Genomic DNA, 19,375 nt, shown 5'->3' with positions numbered 1-19,375 from the left:
AAACTATAAATTCTCCTATATATACGCAACAAAATATCGGTTTTAGTAAACGATTTAAATATAATTATATTTCGTATCCGAATCTTGGCCTTAAAAATTATGAATGTGCTAATTTTCAATCACAATAATCGAAATTAAATTTACTAGTATACAAAACTTTTGATTTTATCGACTAAATTTTGACCTTTAAAATATTTCTCTTTTAATAAAAATTATTAAAATTTTTATTTAATTTATAATTTTCATCTTATTTATTTCTTTCTTTACAGGCTAGTTATATATATATATATCTATATGATTTAAACACCAAAAATATAGAATTTTAAATATTTGAGAATTAATTTAAAAGAAAAACGGAAACAACAAAAATGACAACAGAAACTTATCAGGATTTAACATTTGAACGTAAAGGTCAAAAAAGGCCTACACGACCAAAATTATTAAAATTAACAGAAGTAACAATGCCACATCGTAACCGGAAAAAAACTAAACTGAAGGTAAAATGGAAATTTTTTTTTTTTATTTTTGAATTTATTATAATTTTTATAATTTTCTGTTTATATTAATTTCAGTTTTGTTTTAGAGAAGAAATGAAAAAAAAAAAATTTTAAATCAAAATGGTAGCCTTATTTACTTTTTAATTAGTTTTTTGTTTTGTTTTTTTTTTTCCTGATTCAAATGAAACAAAATATAAATACGAAGTGAAAAGTATAAGAGAAAATTTTGTTTCATTTAATCTTCTTTTGTATAACCACAACTTACGCATACAAAAAAATTAAAAAAAAATATATATATAAGTATGTAATTTAATTATTTTTAAAAGATAAGAAAAATAAAACAAAACAAAAGAAAAATTCTGTACCTACTTTGACCTTCAAAACTTTTCAATATGCATAAAAAAAAACAAAATATCCTTGATCCTTTGTTAAAATTATCAGCCATGAACTTTCTATTGTCAACAAAAAAAAGACATATAAAAATAATTTATTATCGTATTTCTCTATACGTACATATATAGATTGGTATATACTGCGTATTCGCCTTATATTCGATAATGTATGTATAGATTTTGGATGCTTAAATATAAAATTCTTCATTGGTATACTACATAGTTGTTTTCTCTTTCGCACTTCATTTCTTTGATTCGTGGAAAATTTTTATTATAAACATGAAAGTTTTTGGAATATCTTCAGTATAATCAAAAAATCGAATAAAGATTTCTCGGTTTAATAAAAATAAATATAAAAATTCTGGAAATTAGTTTCTGAATTAAAATAAGAATCGATTTTCCTTTGATAATAAAATCCCTACATAGAAATACGTTATTATAAAAGTTATGGTATTTGGAATATACAATAAAAAGAACCTTGAAATAATATAGAGTAATGGGTTGCGATACATTAATAAATACATTATATTTTAAAATGAATGGGCTAAGTCTAGGCTCTTTTCAGTCAAAAAAAAATAAGTTTAATATAATAGAATGGATTCAGACTTTTAATGAATATTAAAAGAAAAATTTAGATTTTTCTCTGATTTTAATTAAGTGTAACATTCAGGCTTAAAAATGATTTCATATAGGTTCTTATTTTACTTTTTTATATAATTGATTTTCGCGTTCTCTCTCTTATGAAGAATTAATATGCTTTACAGGCACTATGAAATCGTTACAGGCACTACGAAATCGTTAATTTCACTACTTGAAAAAACTACTTAGCGAAAATTCAGCTGAAAAGGCCGAAATGCGGAAATAGCCTGCAAACGTCCGAAACAGCCCGGAAATGCCCGAAAAAGCCCGAAAATCTTGAAAAATATGTAACCACTAACCCAACTATTAAAAAAAACACACTAAAAAAAGATTTGACTGAAAAGGACGAAATGAGAAAATAGCCCGAAAAAAGCCGAAATAGCCCGAAAAGCCAGAAAAGCCCGAAAAAAACCGAAAAATGTTTTATTTCAATTTTAATAAAATTTTCACATCACCGTAAATAACATAAAATGCCTTGCAAAGGTCCGTAAGCCTTTTTGTTCGAATATTTCTTTAGGAATCGAATTTTTCCCATTGATTTCGATTTGAAGCCCCGTTCAATATCCCCACCTATTTTTATTCATTATACACAATAAGTTATATAAATTACTCTTAAAACGTAAATTAAAGAAATATTTATTTAAAGTTTGAACAGAAGCAATTGAATGCAACAGGGAGTTGATTTTCTGTTTACAATACAATTAGTGATTAAGGTAAAATTATAACACGAAATTCCAATTAACAAGTGTTAATGAAATCGATAAAATACCCATGTGAAATCCTTAAAAAGTCCACTATTACAAATCATAAGACCTACACAAGAAAGTATTTCAAATTTTTTATATAACAGAAAGTTTCATATGATTATAGATTTTTTAATGAAAGGCGTATCGTATTGAGTCTCCTAATACTCATTTATTCTCTTATTTGTAATATTGTTATTCTGAGTGAAATTCTAACCGTTTACTTCAAAAATAATTACTATTACCTATTATTTTTTTTACAAATAATTAGCGACTTGTACAAGAAATAACCAATTATTTCTTTATTTTATACAAAAATATTCATATAGTTTAGTCTCAAATGTAATCAGATCAAGTTAATGATAAATTACAACGACCCAACAAATATTTAACATTATAGTATTGGGTAGTTAAACAAATATATTATAAGATAGGTATGTACATTAAGCTCTATAAAATATATTATGTGGGTATCATTTGCAAATAAAAGGATCTTGTACAATATAAAATATATATGTGATGTAATATATAAAAGAGCATTCTGAAAATATTCTCTTGTCACCTATTCAACAACGGTTAACAGTTGTTTTCATATTTTCATATTATGCCTATTTTGTATATATAGAAATAAAAAATAGAAAATAACAAACCAAAATATATGGTTTTCTATTACACCTAAACTAAAAAATCATTATTCATTGTAGAAAAAAAAAATAGAACCAAAGCTGTAACATTAACTATGTTTTTTGTCTGTACCCGAAGATGTAAATATTTAATTTAATATGTAGATACATATTATATTATAAGGTATAATAAAAGGACAATGCTCATTTATCTTAAAGGTGGTGGTTATACTATAATATAATCCATTACAAATGTACATGGGTTTTCATGCCATAAAATAATTTTGAACAACCGTTTATAACAACCTCTCTCTGTCTCTCTCTGACGGTATACTAGGTAGAAGAAAAATGACTTGTTCATATTACGGAATGCTATGATACAATATTAATTTTTAGTATTGATTTATCTGTAGGATTGTTGGAATGTTAATAAAATGCAACAGAATAAGAAGAATTGGAAATAGAGTAACACAAACGATACCATTCTAGCCTTGTTCTTATATACCATATTTATTTCAAATTCATTAAGTCAATGAGCCTAATAACATAACGTTGCGTATACATCAACCGCCTACTGTCAAGCACACCATATCTGCAGAAAATACATGCTTCCCAATCAAAATGACAAAATCTACATAATTATTTTAAATATTGCATATAAGAAAACCTTTGAAATACAAGTCACTGATGCCGAGGCGGTAACTACATAACGGGTTATTTTGCTTATATCCCACCTTTCTATTCCCGAGAGATTTTTAATTTGTATATGCTTCATTTAGAATTAGGAGGCGTTTTTCAAGCTTTACTAGTTTTCCCCAGACTGGTACAATTTTATTACCAGTCATAAATTTTTTCATATAAATACTTGTGCAAATACCTTATAGTTGTTCGACTTTAATTTTATATTTCTTTGATTTTTTTTTGTATTTATATTCAGTAGTTTTATGTATAAACTATAAAGCATCATACAAATTCATACAATATTCACAATATATACTTATGTATATAGTAGAATAAATATAAATAAATAAAGTCTTTATATGTATATAATATTTTACAATCACAATGTACGCAAATTACAATGTGGCGCATACGTGATTTTTCTGCAACTAAACAAAAAAAAAAAAAAAAGAAATATTTATTTTACTTTTATTCTGTACCCTTAAAGGTAAAATTCAAGTTGAACTTTATATACCCATATTTATTATAAAATGTATACGAAACCGAGACGGGAGTAGAGAAAACAATATTCAAAAAATTTTAATTATAATAGCGAAGCGTAATAAAATCCTGGAAAAATTTTTATTGCAACATGTAGAAAATATTTCAAATAAATGTGGTAACAGCTTTAATGTGAATATCGTAAATAATTTTCTGCACTTAAATAATTTTTTTTTTATATATATATATATCTAGCTGTACACTATATAATATTTTTTCATGTTATTTATGATAGGAATTTATGAGTGTTACTAGAGTCCTTACAATTTTAATTCATAAAGAATTTTATAATTTTTTTTGTATTTTTTTTTTTTATTTTTGTTAGAATTTTATGAGTATATAAAGTGTAATTAATTTAATTATTAAAATTATTGGTAGAAATAATATAGTTTTTGTATATATTTTATACAAGAGGGAGAAAAATGATTTATTTAAGTGATACCTGCGAATTTATGATCAAATTGTATAAAATATTTTATTCATAATTGTCTGATTATAATTATTATAAAGGATATCCAACTGTGTCCCTTCAAAAGTCCAAATATACAAAATAGATATAGTGAATTTTGATTTAATAACTAAAGTAAAGTGAGTCGTGCTAAAATAATGCAACAAAACCACCCGAAATATTTTACAACACAGTTGCGATTTTAAAAATTTTCATTACGCTTGATTTAAATTGTAAATTTGTATGGAGTTACCAATTTTAAGGGTATTTAAAAAAATCCTTTAAAAAATACTAATTTTCATTTTCTATAAGCATTTTATCAGAAAAACTGTACAACATATAAATAAATACATAAATACTGATTTTTTTTACATTTTAAGAAATTATTAGAGTACTTTGGGGGAAAAAAGCAATTGTTTGCTTCCATGTGCCCACCTGTTTACAAAATTAATACAAAATCCAAAAAAATTGTGATTTGGTATAAAAATTGAATATACTAGTGAACAAATTATAATAAAATGAGTACGCATTGTTCTCGCCGCCTTAGTTATAGTTTTCTAACTTGACAACTTCTCCAAAATCAAATTGTGGTAGAAAACACGACGTAAAAATGTAATTTAATATTTTACTTAAGTAAATAACAATTTAGTTAATTCTTCATTCTAGAATTAACACGTTGAAGTATTTTACAAGAAATATGTTAAAGAAACTAGTGCCATTTTACAAAACACAAACGTTTAATCAACTGCACTATCAAACTTTTAGCTTAACTTGAAATTTAAAATTTCAACGAACGTTAAAGCACAATTTTACTGTCATGTCAAACATTTTTATTTTATGTACACTTTAAATCTACTTATAATATTTTAATTTTTTTTTTCTACATATACAGGGTAAACCGATAACGTAGTATAACCCCCCATGGTTAGAAAGGGCCGAATAAAGGGCAATTGAAAGCTGAAAAGCTGCTAAATATTTCTAAAAAATAGTGTGCGATTCGAGGAATCACTTAAAGAGTTATTGACGAATAAGTAAAAAAAAAAAAGAAAAAAAAATGTCTGATTGTTCACAAAGTGACCAAATACTCAAAAATTTGCCCTATTGAATTTTTTTCTCAAAAATTTGTAAGATTTTGAGTTTTTTCTTCAAATTACTTCTCAATAATTTTTCTTGTGCGATGTCCCATTTCCGACATATTTCGGTTCCAAACTCGACTGTTACAGGTTACAATTTATCTTTGATTTAGTTTATTTTGGTTATATCCCACCTTTCTATTTCTATTCCCGAGAGATTATACCACATTACAGGTTCACTCTGTACAATGATATTCAATAAAATTTACTGTTTCTGAAGCATTTTTCGTTAAAAAAGACAATATGTATTACAAACAAATGTAAAAAAATTTGCTTTAAAAAATTGCTACAATTTTCACCACACTCTGCATATATCTACATAATAGTACTCCAGTATATTGTACATTTATAACTACTAAAGTAATATCTAATAAAAATTCTAATGAATGCAGGTTTTATATTGAAATTGTTTATTCAAATGTAAAAAAGCAAAAAAAGGAAAAGGAACAAAAGAAAAGGATAAAAATATAAAATTGAACGGTTATTGATTTTCTATTCTCTTCATAAACTAAAATTTTATAACTAAAAAAGTTACAGACTTTACACAAAACACAAAAAAAAAAATCAAACCATAAAAATTTTTCATACAGTTATACAAAAACGAATTATGAAAGTTAGATAAATTTGATTTGTTCAAAAAAAAAAAAGAAATTCTTTTTTCTTTTTTAAGAATTTTCAATAATAGTTTTGCATTTTATTCAATGAACGTGCTTTTGCTGTTGGGATTCCTTTTTTCTTAATAACTGCATACAGTTTTTTTATTAAACAATCATTGTTTTGAAAATTCAGTGGAAAAAAGTATTATACAAAATTTTAAATCTACAATAGTATTTAGGATATTTTATTGAAATTGAATTTGAATTGAATTATACAGGATGTTTTATGTAAAACGTAAAAAAAATTTATTACTTCAGATCAAATTTTTTCAGGGAAAATTGAAAAATGAGGCAATTTCAATTATACTATTAAATACAAGGAGTCACATGAAAACGAAAAAGGAGGTGCAATAAAGCTCATCCAAAAATATTTTTGCTACAGCCTGTTATCATATTTTATTAGTCGCATTAGTAAAAGTCGTAGTTCTATGACACATAATATGGTTTTTCATTTTAAGATAATCAGCTCAAATGGAAAGAACATGTAAAGAAGAAAAGAAAAGAATTAGAAAACAGATATAGAATAAAGTATTGACTTCTAGCTCGTAGGTCTGAATCGTCAACATACAATAAACTGTTGATATATTACCAAATGATAAAGATTATACGAAAGTATGACTTGCAGCTGTGAGGTTTTGCCAAGCAAATTCACATCAAATAAATACAAACTTTCCAGAACAAAGTCCATCATAATATATGGTGGGTACTCCATGGTATGTGCGCAATATTGATATTCATAGAGATCTGCGGTTGTCCGCCAAGTAAGTGAGCAAATAAGGAGTTATGGCATGAGATATAGGGCGTGTTTGGAACAGCATGTAAATGTTGAGGCCTTCTGCCTTATAGGTGAGAGGGTTTGCACAAAAAAACTGAAACGAATGAGACTTCCTAAAGTGCTGTGACAGGACTTCCGTGCCTACTTACATAGGATATAGACACAAAGAAACGATGGAGCAACACTAATGATTAATTAGTTTGACTATAGTTTTAGGAGTTTATAACCATTCAGATGCGTTTAAGGTTGGGTTAAAGTCCTTACTATTAATAGGTCTGAGCAAAAAACTTTAAAACCGACACCAATTTACAAAAGCTTACGAAAATTAATCAAAATCAAATTCATCCAAACTCATCAAAAAGTTTCAATGAAAGTTAATAGTTCGGAAGCAATAGTATCCTAAAGTTAGACTAAGACTATTTGATGAAAACTATTAACATTATTTTTGATCCCAAAATTATCTTGTTTCTTTTTGAAAAATAACTAGACCGTCTCAAGTATTTCAATTAACAAAATTCTGATTAAACTTTTAAATAAACTATACCGAACATTTTAATAACAATCATCAAAACCAGAAAATGATTTTATAATAATTCTCATTGGATAATTGAATTTTCTACAAAATTTTAATAACTTCTGTTTTCTTTCAAATTAAATTTTCTTAAAACTCAAATTTCTTCTTACAAACAAAACTTGAATAGAGAAATTTTTTTTATGAAATTCAAAGATTTTGTTTTTCAAAATTATCATAAAATTACTATAGAAAGTCTTAGATAGTAAATTGTACGCGTTGATGTATATTTTAAATTTACTATAAACAACTTAATATATCAAAAGCATTCTCAATATACTATCAGCTCTATAGTGTTATTGCTTCTATTGTTGGTAATATTAAAAAGGATTATCTTAATTTATTCAGTTTTAAAGACTTTTTATATCTTATACTTTATACACACAACGTAAAATATTTTTTATAATTTTTTGTTGCTGCTATTATAAAATAGCAGCCATAACAAAGGAGACAAAGATTTTTCTTTTGCTATTGAAATCCTTATTTAAATGGTCCCATCTGGTCTCTAATATAATTCTATTAAGAATAGGAAGAAGAAAATTTTTTTTTATAATTTAAGTGTGATTTTGATGAAAATATTTCTACATTTTCTACATAAATAATTTTTACAAAATAATACTTTTGAAACTATACACACAATAAAACATACGACTACAAATTGTTTGTAAAATAAATAAGCAAGACAAACTAGTGCCATGTACATATGTTATTGAAACGTGTAATTTAATTCTTGTAATATTATAGAATTTCTAGTATTCTAAATAATTTTAAAGTCAGAATTAAGCGAATAGAAACTCCCTTGCATTCTTCTTTTCTTCAAAAATTTACTTTACTCCTCATCCTTAATTCTTATGCAAATAATTGAACTAATACTTTATATTTTCAATATTAAAATAAATTCTTACATTCTTATTCTTGTCTCCATTACAGGTTAAAGAACGATCACAATCAAACGTTCGTGATCGATTTTACGATGATCCAGCATATACGGATGATATCAGTCACTTAGCTCTTCCATTGCGACGTAATAGTGGACCAGATAAAATAGAAGCATCTGGTACTTTTAATAAACGTAAAACAACAAAAGATCAAATAAATATACAGCCATATCCTAAGCCGAGAGCAGCAGAACCACTTCCATATCCGCGGGAACATGAACGTGATGCTGGTTCTAGTAGTTCTGAAAATGGATCACATGAATATGATAAAATAAAACATGGTAAATCTTTAGAAATATCTCATTCAAAAATGGAACATAGTCCAAAGAAACGAGAAAAACGTGATAGATCTGCCAAACAAAAACGTAATTTAAGTTTGGATAACAATTTATCAAATAGTTTGCGACGTTCCTTAGAAAGATCAGAACCAATCTTAAAAATGGCTAGTATCGATCGAAAATCTTTAAAACAACAACCAAAATCATTAGTTCAGCGACAAAATGCTTCAGAATCATGGAATTCATGTATTGCAGTCACTTCAGATTCGTCAAAGGCAACAGAAAATGATGAATCATTTTCGGGAAGTGTTCGAAAAGAATCAAAAATGCAAATTGGAAAGAAATTTTTAAGAGGTGAAATTGGTATAAAAAGTTTTAATTATTACTTACTCAAAGAGGGCTTGAAATCATCAAAAAAATTTGTTGAAAAGAAAAGAAATTCTTTAACTTGGGGCAGTGATTCTAAAAAATTGCAAAGCCGAAGTGAAGAAAATATATATGAAGAAATATTTTTTGTTGATAAAAGTTCTGATAATGATGATCATCATAATAAATATGATGATTGTGAGCTTTGTATGCAAGAATGCAATAAAGAGAATTGTGAATATTGTTTTCAAGATAAAAAATCCAAAAAACATTATTTTGGTAGTTTGGGTCGTCATGATAAGCATCCCGTTTATTCTGATGCCAGAAAATCTGAAGTTATTGATGATTTGGCTCCAAGTATACCAGTAAATGCACATATATTGGAATTTCAATCATACAATCCAAATAACCCTGGTGTTTACAAAATTGAAACAACTCCGGTTGCATTTACAAGTGATTACAATCCAATAAGTAGTTTTGAACCGATTTCAAATACAACATCAATAATTGAGACAAATATAAAACAGATTTCCAATTATGCGCGGCCATCAATACAATCTCAATATCAACAAACATTTCCATCTCAATCTATATCAGCTTATCAAGTTCCAAGCATACAACAACAACAGCAGCAGCAACAACTCGTTACACAGCAACTTCAACAACAACAGTTACGTAGAGTGAGAGATACTCGACCAAATATACAAACCACAACCACAAGAATAACTGCAAAATCTTCATCTTCAAGCGATTCACTACATCATAAATATGCTAGTAAATCTGAGCATCAACCAATAGCTATAACTACTATTGATTCTTACGAATATAATCCAAGATTAGTTTACGGAAGTAATAGTAGAATTGGAAATGGAGGCAATTTACAACCCAGTCAAATTATATATCAAGAACCAAAAATCTATAAAAGTGATTCAAAAGCGTCAATTTTGAGTGAATACTCTATACGTAGTGAAAGCTCGAATCGCAATTTCCGCTGTGGTGAAGTTAGTGATTCAAGTTTAGGAGACTCAATGTTTAGTTATTCGACACAGCAAAAAAAATATTTTGGCAGTTCTGAAAGTTGTCGATTCGGTTTCGAATGTAGACGTTGTAGTTTAGATGGTGAAAAATGTAGTTTCTCTGATACATGCCGCTATGAATGTCGGAATTGTGATTGCTCTTCAAGTTATTTTTCTTCCGATTTCGATGATCTTAACTACAATAATCCACATAGACGAAGCCTTAATGTTGGTAGTGGAAATACAAGTCATTCCAACCAACGTTCCTATGAATACTTCAATGATGCATTCGATGTAAAACAAAGCAAATATGCACAAGATTTCTTTAAGCATGTCAATGATGTTAAACGAAGTATTTATCAAGCTGAGATCGAAGGCAGCTCGAACAAATTTTTGGGAAATAATAATGATCCATTTGCTCCAATACCATCTTCAAAACCTAGTGAAATGAAGAAATCATTAACAAGCGATATGTACGGTAGGCAGGAGAAGCCAGCTTATCATTATCCCGGAGAAATAATTTTAAATAGGAATACTTCTGGTGGTAGTCCTTACAAATCATCAACAATTTCACATTATGCTTCAACACAAATATTTGCTCCATCTTCAAGTTCATACGTAAATTCATCATCGCGTTCTAAAGATTCTGGTGATTATAAATATAAAAGCACAACTAAAGATTATCGTTCTATGCAAAATAATATTTCAAAAAGTTTAGACGAACAAGAAAATTCTATATCATCACTTAAACGAATTTCTAAATCAAAACAATCTGAATATAATGACAGAAATTTAAATGATCCGGAAGAAAAATATAAATCATTAACTAAGAGTTTGGATAAAAAATTATTGTATGCTCAACCGTACAGGAAGACTAAAAAAGATTTACAAGAAGATGAAATAATTCATGATAGAAAAACGACAACAGGTGCTATTCCAAAATTACAATCAAATGAAAGTCCAATAATGCATCATCGTACACAACAGCAATCCAAATCGCATTACGCAGCGACTGTTAATAATAAGATTTCGGAATATGAAACACCTTTTACTAAAACCCCATCTATAAAGTATGCTGAACCAAAATCTCAAACAAATTATGTTAGTCCACGGAAGTCATCACGAAGTATTGAGAGAAGTAGTGGAAAGACTACCAAAGAAGGAAAAATTTATCAAAAATCTAATATAAAATCTACTGCTGAGATTGGTCGTTATTTAGAAAAAAGTCAAAAAGAGGGGCAAAGACGAGCTAAAAGTCTTGAGAAGACTTTACAAAAAACACCATCGGATGAAAGAAATTATAATGAAATTTCTAATAAACAGACAAATAGAAATATAGAAGAATCAACATTGACAAAGAATAAAACAGATAAAAAAGATAAATCTGAAAAAATTTATAAGGATAATTCAAGTCATTCAAATCAGAAAAAGGGAGCACCAAAATTAATTAAAACTACTCAATCATTAAATGAAGTTGTAAGAGATGATGTACTTGATGATGAAGATGATGATGTTTTCTATGATGCTAAAGGTGAAGAAAGTGTTTCTAGATCCAATTCTATGAGAAAGGTAATTAAAATTTCCTTCTTTTTTTTTTGTTAATGTCTCCATTAATTATAACTTTTGATAATTCCTTTCTAGAATTTAAAAGCTGTTTCACCACCATGTGTCCCACCAACATCACCTATAAACTCATCTAACGCAGATATAAATAAAAACACTATTACCAATGATAAAAATTCGTCTAATAAAAAAGATTTTAAAAATTCTCCGACTAATCAAAATTTGTCGATATCGAAAAATAAAACCGAAAAACAAGATCAAAATGAGACACAAGAATCTACAATTTCAAAATTACCAATAAGTTCAACACAAAAAATCAATACGCCAAATACTAATTTAGAATTAAATGAAACAAAAAAGGAAAAGCCCTTGAAAGATAATGAAAATTTAAATACTACCACTACAACAGCAACAACAGTAACAAAATCACTTGATAATAAAGAACAGACACCAAATGAAGAAAATATTAATGAAAGAAAATTGCAACAATTATCAATTAAGGATAATTCTCTTAAAGATACTCTAAAATATGCTCAAGATGAAATTTTATCACCAAAAGATAAAAGTTTAAACGAAAATACTAAAAATATCAAGGAATGTAATAAATCTTCGAAAAAAGGTAAATACTGTTAGCAAGAGGACACATTCAAGTTTTAATATTTCTTTTTAAGAATATTCTTTGTATACGACAAAATGTCCATTAAATTTCCTGAAAGCCAGTTTTCTTCAATATTAGTTAACAGTTCCATCGTAATTCTTCAGACTATCGCCACATGTCCCAAAGCACATTTTGAAGTTAATATACTCTAATGACATATTTTCTCATTAATTGGCAAAAAAATTCAATAATCGCTATAAGTAAAACGATTTTACAGCATAATTTTTGCCAAAGAACTTTAATTCTCTCTCAATTTCTGTACATACACTTTCACTTAATAAAAAAACTAGTATTGTGGAATTTCTATTTAATGATATACTTGCAGACAGCAGGCCCCAAGTTGGTTGGCAATAGAGAAGGAAAAACCAAAAACACAGCTACTGTCAAACAAATTGTTCACTTAATTTAAGATTTGCATGACATAAAATTTTCATCTTAAAAATATTCTACTGCCACATATAAAAATTTCATAAATATTTTCAGTTTCAAATCAACACCAAAAATTTAATAATATTTTTTTTGTTATTTTTTAAACTTAAAAATAACGCAAAGAATACGTGGCTCTCCTCAATAAAATTTAATCAAAATTTAAATAAATAACCAGCAGTTAAAGTACTAATGCATTAATAATAAAAAAAAAGTATAAGTATCCGTATTTTCCCTTAATTACTTTCAATTACTCTTAAACTTTTAGTATTCTTTTTCAATTTATAAATAATTATCCAATTTCCATTAACAGAAAAAACTGAAAATGAAGAAAATTCTGAACAAAAAAGCTCTTCCAATAATATTAATTCTGTACAACAACACCAACAACCGAAATCAACTAAGGATAGGTCAATATCTGAAAAAGCCCAACAACAACAGCAACTACAACAGAATAATGTATCTGGTAAAAATATTAAACAGAGTCCACAAAAAATTCATCAAATAAATAATGAACAAAATGTTGATAAACAAATTGATACACAAAAAAATCATAATGATAAAGAAAAAATTCCAAATAATGATAAAAATCAACAAAATATTTCAACAATGAATACAAATATAGAAAATGTTGCTAAACAAGAAAATGAAAATATTTCTATACAAAATAATAATACTATAACTACAACAATAACAACAATTATATCAACAGATAATAATTTACCATCAACTTCAAAAATTGAATCAACAATAGAAAAAATTCCATTAAAACAAATTGAAGTTGATATAAAATCATTACCGCCACCACCATCACCAATTATTACAACAGATGAAATCAAAGAAGTATCAGATACAAATAATGTTAATAATGATAATAATATTGATACAAATTCTGTTACTATTAATACAAATGCTACAATAGCATCAGCTACTATTACTGTTACTGATACTGCTAATATTACTGCTACTAATGATAATAATACTACAACTACATCAATTATTGGTACTTCTGTTGCTATTGCTGCTACTGCTGCTGCATCTACTGTTATTCCTATTGCTGTTACAACAAATTTGTCTGCAGATGAAGAATTTAGTTTAACGAAGACTACCACCGCTGTCGGTAATAAATTAAACAGGTACGCGTAAATGAAATGAAATATATATAGATATTTTTTTTTTTTTTTGTTTTTGAAAATGTTTGTTTGCATTTTGTAATGTTTTTATTTTGTTTATTTTTTTTTTTTGCAATAATATACTGTTGAATTAAAATATATTATTGTTAAAGCACTGGAGTAGTGTAAAAATTCGAAAAATATTATGTTTATTGCCGCCATAATAATTACATAGTGATTTTAAAAAAATTTAATTAAATTATAGAGAAGTTTTTTGTATAAATTTTTTATTATTAATGAATTTTACCAAATTGTTGATGGTCATAATGTTTCTTAAAAAAATTCTGAAATAAATTAAAAAATTTTTAATAATATTTTTCTAAAAATCTACTACTAAAAATTGCTTCGAACGCCGAAATACGAATTTTGCCGCTTTTATTAATTTGTGAATTTTTTTTTTTAACTCTAGATGAAATTGAAACCCAGAACTACACGAAAAGGGAAACAAAAATTTTAAAATTTTTCATACTCCTACATTTTTTTTAAGTTCTTTTTTGGTTACTAAACGAAAAATAAGAGTTAAGCATTGTGTGTTGCAAAAAAATGTAAAAAACAATTCTTGAATTGAAAAAGAATTTTTATTTGTTTGTTTGTTTGATTGTTTTTTCTTGTTATTTAGTTCAATTACCTGCAGTGTACAGGTGAAAAAGAATCAAAATCAAATCAAAATAATTTTGTAACGAAGCTATATACGAGTAATATACAAGTGATTGTGTTGCTATAGAAGAACACAATAGAAAATTTTGTTCTCAAATTAAAAAAAAAAAAAAAAAAAGAAATTCTATTTTAAAGTTGAAAAGCAGGAAAACTCACAAAAAAAAAAAAGAAAAAGTTGAAAAATTGCATTTTATTTTTTTCATTCTTGTTAATTTTATTTTTATGTTTTTCTTATTCAGTTTGTTTCATTGTTAATGAATTAATTTTGCAATACGAAAAAAAATTTTTTACAAAACAAAAAATAGAGAAAAAAAAAACGGAAACACAATAACTAAAAACAAACTATAATAGTTACCGTCTGCATACTTGCCTGTGTATACGGAAAACAAAACTCGGAACAAAAAAAAAAAAAAACAAAAAAAAATTAAAAACAAAACAAAAAATATGAAAAAAGAGAAGGACTAGGAAAGGAAATGTTAAAAATGCAAGAAAAAAAAATTGTTTTTTCATTTTTTACACAAGCGTGCGGTTAAAAAAAAATCAAACTGAAAAACAGCACACAACACAACATCAGTAGTGGTTTTAATTAAAAAAATAATATATAAATTGTATTATATACTATATATATATATATATATATATATATATATATATATTGTGTATATTATGTACAAATTTAATAATATAAGAGAAAACCAAAAAAAAAAAAATTAGTCCTTTTTTTGCGGAAAAACTAAAATTAGTGAATTTTTTTTTTCCCAAATTTTCAATTTAATTCCAAAATTAGAATTACAACAAAAAAAAAAAAGAATAAAAAAATTTGACCCCTTTAATTTTAAAATAAAAAATTGCAAACTTTAAAATTTTAGAACAAAAAAAAAATTTTTTTTTTGTCTGTGTAATGTTTCTGGTACATACACACAATTTATGCACACACGAAAATTTTTTTTTTTATTTTATCTAATTAAAAGGTTAATTTCTTTTTGAATGGGCTACTAATGGAAAATTCATTCATTTTTTTTCTTTGTATTTTTTTGTTTTACATTTTTTATTATTTTTAATTTTTTCATATACACGCGCACGTATTTTCATATATATATATACTGTTAAATTCACCTTCTTTATTGCGTTTTTTATACACGCGCTTAAATCTTACTGTTAAATTCACTTACCCTTTTTTGTTTTTTTTTTTTGTAATTTTTATAATATTATTTAATAATATCTTTAATAATTACAATAATATATGAATATAGGCATGTTATAATATTCATATAGGTATCTGATATATATAGGATTAATATGGTGACCATATGATTTTTATATGAAATAATCTTTAAATTTAATTTTAAAATGTTAAATATTTGCTTATACACCAATTTCTGTTAATTATGATTCCTTATCTAATTTAAATAAATTAATTTTAAATGCAAGAGTATACCATAAGTTAATTTTGGTAATATTATACAACATTTTCTTCTTCACATATTTAATTTGACTACTTAGTCATTTTATTAACAAAATTTTGAAATTTTTATTTGAAAATTATCAAAATCGAGGCCGTATTTAATTCTTTTTAATTAATCAATTAAAAAAAAATTTCAAAAATTTCTGTTGAACCAAGAGTCGAAATACTAACAAAATAATATACAAAAAAGAAAAGACCATTATTTAACAATTTCGTTCCTCTAATTGACTACTTAAAAATCATAAAAAAATAATATACTATAACTGTTAATCTTAAAGGAAGCCCGAATTATATGAAATTTCTGTTTAGATTTCTCAATATATTAAATAATTGAAATTAAATCATCAGAGTTATAAAGATTTTCTTATAATATATCTATAATTATAATTCAGGATACTTATAAAAAACTAAATTTTAATAGAATTTTTATATTCACCTACAATAATCTATATATAAATACACCTACATACACTATATTATATAAGAAATAATACAATTAAGTTTTTGAGCCTCTGTAGCTCAGTTGATAGAGCGTCCGCCTAGAAAGCGAAGAGAAAAGTTTTTTTAATGAAAAAATTTTTCTGCCTTTAACTCGTTCCTTTGATTACGTCATCCATCTGTTCTGCAGTTGCATGAAGAAATTTCCATTAAGATAAAATACAATTAAATTTTTCTTTAAAATAGAACACTTGAGAACTATATAGTTCTTGAACAGATTTACATTTAAAAGCATGTTTTCATGAAAATAACCGATTATCTGCCTCTAACTTGCTTAATTTCAAATTAACTTGTCTATTTAAAATAAAAAAATTATAAAAATTAATTACACCTATAACAATTATTTAAAACATTGTTTACTCATTGCGTCATAAGAGTAAACAAAAATTTTTATTATATGAATAATGAATTAATTTAATATCGTAAATTTTACGATAAACATTCATAATTTTCTATAATATTTTACATGTACTCACAAAATACTTAAAAAATTTCTTCCTTCAAACTAGATACAAACAAATACATGATATGCCATATGGTCACCTTTAATTAATAAGCAAAAAAAAATTATAGAAAAAAAAATTTGTACTCGCATAATATTCTTAAATACAAATTAACTTTACCGTTAATAAATTCAACAGAATAGAAGTTTTTGTTTGTTACAACGAAAATTCATGTTTTCTTTTTCTCTTTTTATTTTTTTTTTTATTTTATTTTGTTCTCCTTTTGCGTTATAATTTTGCGTGTTTTTTTTCTTCTTCTTCTTCTTCTTATTGTATAATAAATATGTTTTTCTTTCTTTTTTTCTTTTTCTGTTTTGTTATGATAATGTTTTTGTGTAATTGTATTTGTTCAAAAAAATATAACAAAATTATTACATAAAAATTACATACTACTTATAATATAATATAAAATGAATTTATGTGTAGGTATCTACACCATATTATATTGCAAAAAAAGCAAAATAACGCTGTATAACAGTAGAGTAATTTAAGGAAAAGAAAAAAAATATAAAATATAATATAAAATTTATTGGACATTTTTTATTTTTTTTTTTGGTGTTTTTTTGTTAAGGAGAGTTTGAAACCAGAAACGCCATATTTATTCAGTCAAGTTGGTTTTCGGTTTTTTTACCCGAATTATTTTCATCCTTGCTTTAAAAAAAAATTTTGTTCTAACTTAAAAATACGAGAAAATTGTGAAAGAAAAACATATATTTTGGAGAATTAAAAAGGAAACAGAGAACAAAAAAAAAAATTTATTTTTGCCTTATTTTTTATTCAAAAATTTCACACAGTATACGCATAATATGCATATATATACATATAAACATAATGATATACAAATATATACATGATTATCATATTATTATAATATTATTTTCCATATTATATACTTATTATTTACCTTTATTTTGTAATGTATATGTATATCATACAGGTATTATTGATATTTTTCTAAGTTAAGAGTGAAAATATAAATGATGCGTGAATAATATAACTTTATATATCATATATATACGTACATATATTATATATAATATATATACTAAATAGAAAATAAAATAAAAAAATATATATATGCATATGTAAATATGTAATTTTCAAATGATATACATACATTTATGTATTTTAAATAATTAATGTATATATAAGTATGTACTTAATAATATGTACATATTATATATTCTGGTATTAGTGTATAATTTTGTGTGTATGTATTTATAGTGAAAAGTAAATACGAACGAAAAAATTTTGAAATTTTTTATTTTATTTCCTTTTGTTGATTTTCAATTTTTTGTTTTTTTTTTTTGTTTTTCTTGCAAGGTCAAGGATAACAAAAATTTTACAGTTTAATTTTTTTGCTTTTTTTTTGTTTTTCTCTTTCATCTTGTTTTTTGTTTTTATATTTTATTTTATAATATGAGAAAAAAATCAGGTGTTAAAAATATTTTAATAAAGTTAATTGGTTTTTATTTTGTTCTCTTAAGAACAAAATAAAAAAAAAAATATTTTAAGAGAATTATAAAATTTAAAAAATTAAATGAAAATAAAAACAAAAATAAAAAAAATTTTTTTTTTTTTGAGTATATCTAAATTTATGTGTATATAAAGCATATTATATATAATAATTATATATAATAATATAAGGCTATTTATTTAATAAATTTTTTCTCTTATTTACTTACAAATTTTTTTTAATTAATTTAGAATTTTACTTAATATTTCTGTAATTTTTTCTTTTATATTTTTAAAAATTTTTTTTTGAACTAAAAAAAAATTATAGCTGTGTAGTACAATTGGAAAAAAAAAGTGTTAAAATCTTGAAAATAAGTGAAAATTTATTAAAACAAAATTATTAATTAAAAGAAGTTCAGAAGATCTGAAAAAAGTTGAAGAAAACTAATAATTTTCATGAGAATTTATTAAGAAAAGAAAAATAATTTTGGTTTAGGAATAAATGGTATTTGAGAGGAAATTCTAGATGAGTGCTGTTTAAAAATATTTAAGTAAATAAATGGTACTTGTTGATTTTTTTTTGTTGAAATTAACATTTTTAATAAAAAAAAAAAAAAATTATAAATGTTAATCTAAGAAAATAGAAAAAAAAAGGTTTGTGTCTATACTAGTAAAATTTTTT

The 19,375-nt window shown here is 24.9% G+C and overlaps 1 protein-coding gene across 2 annotated transcripts; it reads left to right on the top strand.

The window, feature by feature from the left end:
* Positions 1-278: 278 nt before the first annotated feature.
* Positions 279-19,080, top strand: LOC129609176 (uncharacterized protein DDB_G0287625-like). 2 transcript variants are annotated; one of them, XM_055521095.1, is made up of 5 exons: positions 279-497; positions 8,629-11,865; positions 11,938-12,478; positions 13,257-15,345; positions 19,022-19,080. In XM_055521095.1, the coding sequence occupies exons 1-4, from the start codon at positions 369-371 to the stop codon at positions 14,087-14,089; spliced, it is 4,740 nt and encodes a 1,579-aa protein (XP_055377070.1). In that variant the 5' UTR covers positions 279-368; the 3' UTR covers positions 14,090-15,345; positions 19,022-19,080. The 2 variants fall into 2 exon arrangements, with proteins under 2 accessions (XP_055377070.1, XP_055377069.1); XM_055521094.1 differs by having other exon boundaries at positions 13,257-15,380; positions 19,022-19,064.
* The last annotated feature ends 295 nt before the right edge of the window (positions 19,081-19,375 follow it).

This window comes from Condylostylus longicornis, unplaced genomic scaffold (assembly GCF_029603195.1).
Source record: "Condylostylus longicornis isolate FDR11 unplaced genomic scaffold, ASM2960319v2 ptg000038l, whole genome shotgun sequence".
Classification (NCBI taxonomy): domain Eukaryota; kingdom Metazoa; phylum Arthropoda; class Insecta; order Diptera; family Dolichopodidae; genus Condylostylus; species Condylostylus longicornis.
This window is presented reverse-complemented; position numbering and strand designations above follow the sequence as displayed.